The sequence below is a fragment of the Aquarana catesbeiana genome, linkage group LG13, assembly GCF_042186555.1.
Source record: "Aquarana catesbeiana isolate 2022-GZ linkage group LG13, ASM4218655v1, whole genome shotgun sequence".
Lineage (NCBI taxonomy): Eukaryota > Metazoa > Chordata > Amphibia > Anura > Ranidae > Aquarana > Aquarana catesbeiana.
Window position 1 is genome coordinate 221,971,840 of NC_133336.1, and position 8,218 is coordinate 221,980,057.

An 8,218-nucleotide genomic window follows, 5' to 3' on the forward strand; every position below is an offset into this window, starting at 1 on the left:
GACACCCCTCCCTCAGTACGTACCCCCCTCTCCACTAAGTATAGACACCCCTCCCTCAGTACGTACCCCCCTCTCCGCTAAGTATAGACACCCCTCCCTCAGTACGTACCCCCCTCTCCACTAAGTATAGACCCCCCTCCCTCAGTACAGATCCTCCTCTCCACTAAGTATAGACCCCCCTCCCTCAGTACGTACCCCCCTCTCCACTAAGTATAGACCCCCCTCCCTACTAAGTATAGACCCCCATCCCAACACCATGCTTGAAATGTATTTTTATTATTACATTAAGTATAGACCCCCTCCCTCAGTACGTACCCCCCTCTCCACTAAGTATAGACCCCCCTCCCTCAGTACAGACCCCCCTCTCCACTAAGTATAGATCTCCTCCCTCAGTACGTACCCCCCTCTCCACCAAGTATAGACCCCCCTCCCTCAGTACGTACCCCCCTCTCCACTAAGTATAGACCCCCTCCCTCAGTACGTACTCCCCTCTCCACTAAGTATAGACCCCCCTCCCTCAGTACGTACCCCCCTCTCCACTAAGTATAGACACCCCTCCCTCAGTACGTACCCCCCTCTCCACTAAGTATAGACCCCCCTCCCTCAGTACGTACCCCCTCTCCACTAAGTATAGACACCCCTCCCTCAGTACGTACCCCCCTCTCCACTAAGTATAGACCCCCCTCCCTCAGTACAGACCCTCCTCTACACTAATTATAGACCCCCCTCCCTCAGTACGTACCCCCCTCTCCACTAAGTATAGACCCCCCTCCCTACTAAGTATAGACCCCCATCCCAACACCATGCTTGAAATGTATTTTTATTATTACATTAAGTATAGACCCCCTCCCTCAGTACATAGCCACCTCTCCACTAAGTATAGACCCCCCTCCCTCAGTACGTATCCCCCTCTCCACTAAGTATAGACCCCCCTCCCTCAGTACATACCCCCCTCTCCACTAAGTATAGACACCCCTCCCTCAGTACGTACCCCCCTCTCCACTAGGTATAGACACCCCTCCCTCAGTACGTACCCCCCTCTCCACTAAGTATAGACACCCCTCCCTCAGTACGTACCCCCCTCTCCACTAAGTATAGACACCCCTCCCTCAGTACGTACCCCCCTCTCCACTAAGTATAGACCCCCCTCCCTCAGTACAGACCCTCCTCTCCACTAATTATAGACCCCCCTCCCTCAGTACGTACCCCCTCTCCACTAAGTATAGACCCCCCTCCCTACTAAGTATAGACCCCCATCCCAACACCATGCTTGAAATGTATTTTTATTATTACATTAAGTATAGACCCCCTCCCTCAGTACGTACCCCCCTCTCAACTAAGTATAGACCCCCCTCCCTCAGTACAGACCCCCCTCTCCACTAAGTATAGATCCCCTCCCTCAGTACGTACCCCCCTCTCCACCAAGTATAGACCCCCCTCCCTCAGTACGTACCCCCCTCTCCACTAAGTATAGACCCCCTCCCTCAGTACGTACTCCCCTCTCCACTAAGTATAGACCCCCCTCCCTCAGTACGTACCCCCCTCTCCACTAAGTATAGACACCCCTCCCTCAGTACATACCCCCCTCTCCACTAAGTATAGACCCCCCTCCCTCAGTACGTACCCCCTCTCCACTAAGTATAGACACCCCTCCCTCAGTACGTACCCCCCTCTCCACTAAGTATAGACCCCCCTCCCTCAGTACAGACCCTCCTCTCCACTAATTATAGACCCCCCTCCCTCAGTACGTACCCCCTCTCCACTAAGTATAGACCCCCCTCCCTACTAAGTATAGACCCCCATCCCAACACCATGCTTGAAATGTATTTTTATTATTACATTAAGTATAGACCCTCTCCCTCAATACATACCCCCCTCTCCACTAAGTATAGAAACCCCTCCCTCAGTACGGATCCACCTCTCCACTAAGTATAGACCCCCTCCCTCAGTACGGACCCCCCTCTCCACTAAGTATAGATCCCCCTCCCTCAGTACGTACCCCCCTCTCCACTAAGTATAGACCCCCTCCCTCAGTACGTACCCCCCTCTCCACTAAGTATAGACACCCGTCCCTCAGTACGTACCCCCCTCTCCACTAAGTATAGACACCCCTCCCTCAGTACGTACCCCCCTCTCCACTAAGTATAGACCCCCCTCCCTCAGTACGTACCCCCTCTCCACTAAGTATAGACCCCCTCCCTCAGTACGTACCCCCCTCTCCACTAAGTATAGACCCCCCTCCCTCAGTACGTACCCCCCTCTCCACTAAGTATAGACCCCCCTCCCTCAGTACGTACCCCCCTCTCCACTAAGTATAGACCCCCTCCCTCAGTACGTACCCCCCTCTCCACTAAGCATAGACCCCCTCCCTCAGTACGTACCCCCCTCTCCACTAAGTATAGACCCCCCTCCCTCAGTACGTACCCCCCTCTCCACTAAGTATAGACCCCCCTCCCTCGGTACGTACTCCCCTCTCCACTAAGTATAGACAACCCTCCCTCAGTACGTACCCCCCTCTCCACTAAGTATAGACCCCCCTCCCTCAGTACGTACCCCCTCTCCACTAAGTATAGACCCCCTCCCTCAGTACGTACCTCCCTCTCCACTAAGTATAGACCCCCTCCCTCAGTACGTACCCCCCTCTCAACTAAGTATAGACCCCCTCCCTCAGTTCGTACCCCCCTCTCCACTAAGTATAGACACACCTCCCTCAGTACATACCCCCCTCTCCACTAAGTATAGACCCCCCTCCCTCAGTGCGTACCCCCCTCTCCACTAAGTATAGACCCCCCTCCCTCAGTACGTACCCCCCTCTCCACTAAGTATAGACCCCCCTCCCTCAGTACGTACCCCCCTCTCCACTAAGTATAGACCCCCCTCCTTCAGTACGTACCCCCTCTCCACTAAGTATAGACCCCACTCCCTCGGTACGTACCCCCCTCTTCACTTAGTATAGACACCCCTCCCTCAGTACGTACCCCCTTCTCCACTAAGTATAGACCCCCCTCCCTTGGTACGTACCCCCCTCTCCACTAAGTATAGACAACCCTCCCTCAGTACGTACCCCCCTCTCCACTAAGTATAGACCCCCCTCCCTCAGTACGTACCCCCTCTCAACTAAGTATAGACCCCCTCCCTCAGTAAGTACCCCCTCTCCACTAAGCATAGACCCCCCTCCCTCAGTACATACCCCCCTCTCCACTAAGTATAGACCCCCCTCCCTCAGTACGTACCCCCCTCTCCACTAAGTATAGACCCCCTCCCTCAGTACGTACCCCCCTCTCCACTAAGTATAGACACCCCTCCCTCAGTACGTACCCCCCTCTCCACTAAGTATAGACACCCCTCCCTCACTACGTTCCCCCCTCTCCACTAAGTATAGACCCCCCTCCCTCAGTACGTACCCCCTCTCCACTAAGTATAGACCCCCTCCCTCAGTTTGTACCCCCCTCCACTAAGTATAGACCCCCCTCCCTCAGTACGTACCCCCCCTCTCCACTAAGTATAGACCCCCTCCCTCAGTACGTACCCCCCTCTCCACTAAGTATAGACACCCCTCCCTCAGTACGTACCCCCCTCTCCACTAAGTATAGACACCCCTCCCTCAGTACGTACCCCCCTCTCTGTCACGGAAGGTCCCACACTCCGCTTGAGTGCTTCCGTCATATACCACTTCCTCCCAGTCTGTATACAGATATCCCAACCTCTCTGAGCACAAACAAGGCGACACTTGCTTTTTGCTACCAAGTTCCACCGGCAATTACAAGACTTTATATGCCGTTGGAACCTCCTCTAACAATACAACTGTAACTTAATTAACATGAGCTAATTATCTAATCCTTTATACAGCCTAGGTGACAATGTCATCAGCTCATTCAATTAACATAAACACAGGTAGTTGGAGTTGATGACACCAGCATCTCCTCACAGGATGTGTCCCAACAGAATGAATCAGTCTTATCAGCAGGGGGCTGCTGGAGGAATCCCCCCTCCCTCTTCAGGGACACAAATCTACAGTTAGGAGTCCCCATACAATATATACATATATACACGACTGAGTCCGATTAGTACAGTTCAGCCTGGATTTCTCATTCACCTCACAAAGAGTATTGTTCCATTGAAAATCCAGGGCCCATAATCAAAAGGCAACAGGCTTGCATACAGTCCTCTCCAACAGCCTCTGTTCTGGCTAGGTCTGTCACACTCTCCACTAAGTATAGACCCCCCTCCCTCAGTACGTACCCCCCTCTCCACTAAGTATAGACAACCCTCCCTCAGTACGTACCCCCTTCTCTACTAAGTATAGACCCCCCTCCCTCAGTACGTACCCCTCTCCACTAAGTATAGACCCCCCTCCCTCAGTACATACCCCCCTCCCTCAGTACGTACCCCCTCTCCACTAAGTATAGACAGTACGTACCCACCTCTCCACTAAGTATAGACCCCCCTCCCTCCGTACGTACCCCCCTCTCCACTAAGTATAGACAACTCTCCCTCAGTACGTACCCCCCTCTCCACTAAGTATAGACACCCCTCCCTCAGTACGTACCCCCCTCTCCACTAAGTATAGACACCCCTCCCTCAGTACGTACCCCCCTCTCCACTAAGTATAGACACCCCTCCCTCAGTACGTACCCCCCTCTCCACTAAGTATAGACAACTCTCCCTCAGTATGTACCCCCCTCTCCACTAAGTATAGACCCCCCTCCCTCAGTACATACCCCCCTCTCCACTAAGTATAGACCCCCCTCCCTCAGTACGTACCCCCCTCTCCACTAAGTATAGACCCCCCTCCCTCAGTACGTACCCCCCTCTCCACTAAGTATAGACACCCCTCCCTCAGTATGTACCTCCCCTCTCCACTAAGTATAGACCCCCTCCCTCAGTACGTACCCCCCTCTCCACTAAGTATAGACACCCCTCCCTCAGTACGTACCCCCCTCTCCACTAAGTATAGACCCCCTCCCTCAGTATGTACCCCCCTCTCCACTAAGTATAGACCCCCTCCCTCAGTACGTACCCCCCTCTCCACTAAGTATAGACCCCCCCACAGTACTGACCCCCTCCCTTCCACTTGTGCTATTAGAGAGGTGGAGGTTTATAAATGTGCTGGGGGGAGGGGCCCTTTTTACCTTTTTCCTGTTCACTGTCCCTGTCACCCTCCTCAGTCCATCTATATACATATAATAATATAAGCTTACAACAGACCTCAGATCAGAGAACAGCACAGGAGGGGAGTGGAGAACAGCAGGGGGGCGGAGAACAGCTCAAGGGCGTCTGGAGAACAGCAGGGGTGGGGGACTGAAGAAGAGCACAGGTGGGACCAGAAGACAGCAGGGGGTTGGAGAAGGGGGGGTGGGAGAGAGCAGAGAAGTTGCTGGAGAAGATCACAGAGGGGCCAGGAGAACGTTGAGGGACCTGTGGGCAGCAGAATTAAACTGTATAGGAGGGGCAACATATAGAAGAACTGATGCCCTCCATGTTCTTCTTGCAGCCACTGTATGCCCGCTTTTCCTCCTTTACCACCTGCAGGCATTCAGTGGCTGTGAGAAGAACATGGAGGGCATCAGTTCTTCTATATGTCACCCCTCCTATACAGGTTTAGAGGGAAGCTGGAGTATGAGGCTGGGTTGCAATGGCGACCCCTGTAGTTACACCGTTGCAGTGGAGAAAAAAAAATCCTGGCAGGTTGAAGGAGCAAAGAATGGAATGCTGGCAAGATTCTGAGGCTGTGATCATTGCAGATAAGAGATGGGCCACTGCTGAGAGGATTGCTTGGAATACAGAGGACTAGTAGGTGAAAAAGTGGCAGAACATGAAAGGCTGAGGATAAGACCCCTTTCACACTGCCGACGCCCGGGCGTCAGCGGTAAAGCGGCACTATTTTTAGCACCGCTTTACTGAAGTTTTAGCGGCACTATTCGCTCACTGAGCCAGCGGGTGATGAATCAAGTTAATAGGGTCTCTGCCAGCAAGGGGTCCACCACAGGCTGAGACAGTGACAGATCGTCCCAGGGCAATTCCGGGACACTGTATTGTCCCGGAATGAGGGTGCCCAGGACCCGGAACAGACCTGCTAATTGCCGGATTGTCCCAGGCAATCCGGGACATGTGGGCACCCTATCTTCCAGTAATCATGCCCTCTCCCAGTAACCTCGCCCTCTCCCCATAACCCCACCCTCTCCCCGTAACCCCACTCTCTTTCAGTGACCCCGCCCTCTCCCAGTAACCCCTCCCTCTCCCAGTAACCCCACCCTCTGTCTCTCTCCCCCGGCCTCACTGTGGGAGGGGTTGGTGATCTCGGTGGATCTCGTTGGGATCGCTCATTTTCTTCTCTTTCCAGGATGATAACCTGATGTTGGACGATATCCTGGCCCTGATTGTGAAGAAATTTCACAGTTACGCCTCTAAGAGTAGCGGAGACCAGAACACGATTAGCACCGACAAGATGTATGACATGGTCAGAGCCGAATTCCCCACATTCTTTGTAAGTGACACCTATTGGTGGGGACACCACAGAGGGCAGCCAATCACATCCTTACATTTGTCTCACGTGATTACAAGATTAGACGTTCACTGAAAGCTGTGGGAGTGTCACTGAGCAAAAAACCTCCCCATTGTGGGAGGGGCAGAGACACAAACTACTGCAGGGAAATCTCCCCATTGTGGGAGGGGCAGAGACACAAACTACTGCAGGGAAATCTCCCCATTGTGGGAGGGGCAGAGACACAAACTACTGCAGGGAAATCCCGCCCATTGTGGGAGGGGCAGAGACACAAACTACTGCAGGAAATCTCCCCATTGTGAGAGGGGCAGAGACACAAACTACTGCAGGGAAATCTCCCCATTGTGGGAGGGGCAGAGACACAAACTACTGCAGGAAATCTCCCCATTGTGAGAGGGGCAGAGACACAAACTACTGCAGGGAAATCCCGCCCATTGTGGGAGGGGCAGAGACACAAACTACTGCAGGGAAATCCCGCCCATTGTGGGAGGGGCAGAGACACAAACTACTGCAGGAAATCTCACCATTGTGGGAGGGGCAGAGACACAAACTACTGCAGGAAATCTCACCATTGTGGGAGGGGCAGAGACACAAAATACTGCAGGGAAATCTCCCCATTGTGGGAGGGGCAGAGACACAAACTACTGCAGGGAATCTCACCATTGTGGGAGGGGCAGAGACACAATCTACTGCAGGAAATCTCACCATTGTGGGAGGGGCAGAGACACAAACTACTGCAGGAAATCTCCCCATTGTGGGAGGGGCAGAGACACAATCTACTGCAGGAAATCTCCCCATTGTGGGAGGGGCAGAGACACAAACTACTGTGGGAAAATATCATTAAAAAGAAAATAAATTTAAAATGAAAATGTGCCCTAATTCTGTCTTACAGGGACGTGTGAAGAATGATGAACTGAAGGAAATCTTCAGTAATATGGATGATAACAACGATAAGAAGGTGACTTTCGAGGAATTCATGCATTTATTGGGCTTCATGGCCAATGCCATCGCCAAGTAAATCCGCTTGGTAAGGCATTTACCACAATGCCATCAAAGTAGCATCCTGGGTGGAGGGGGAGGGGCAATATTTACTGAGTTCAACGATTGTGCAATCTTTCAATAAATGTAACAATTTTTGAAAATGATGTTCGTCTCGTCTGCAGTATTTGTGCTAAAAATATTGTTTAGCTCATTACGTCTGGTCAGCTTCCTACGAATGATTTTATTGGTTTATTTCTCTGACTTCATATAAAAGAGTGGAAATAGCCATCAACTCACAGAAACCAATCAGAAACAAGAACCATAAATGGATCTCTGCAGACAAAAGAAATTATAATTTAGTATTGTTCCATATTCTGAGAACCAGAAATCAGGATGACAGTGGGAGGGCTCTGCTCTATGAGCCAATCTTATTACAGCACTTTACATGGCTTCCTAATCCTAACATGTTTCAGGTACTGGGAGCTGTAATGGCTGCAGCAAGAGTTGTACCCTCTGTTTGTCACATAAGTTCTCAGCTGTATTATATAAACCCAAAAACTATTCAATGCAGCAACATCGCCCTCTGCTGTTCTACTTTATATAGAACCTTACATTGGTACAAAGTTACAAAAGCGCCCTCTGCTGTTCTAGTGTACAGCTTGGACTGAGAAGATAAAGGGGTGTCCTGAAAATGTAACTGCAAATAAAAAGAAATGATCATGGACAGTATTT

The 8,218-nt window shown here is 51.7% G+C and overlaps 1 protein-coding gene across 1 annotated transcript in view; it reads left to right on the plus strand.

The window, feature by feature from the left end:
* Positions 1 to 7,603, plus strand: part of LOC141117601 (protein S100-A6-like) — a 44,835-nt gene extending 37,232 nt beyond the window's left edge. Inside the window, exons 3-4 of the mRNA XM_073610532.1 lie at positions 6,344 to 6,487; positions 7,398 to 7,603. Of these exons, the coding sequence (XP_073466633.1) occupies positions 6,344 to 6,487; positions 7,398 to 7,523 (270 nt within the window). The 3' untranslated portion in view covers positions 7,524 to 7,603. The remainder of the gene's footprint in view (positions 1 to 6,343; positions 6,488 to 7,397) is intronic.
* Positions 7,604 to 8,218: the final 615 nt, after the last annotated feature.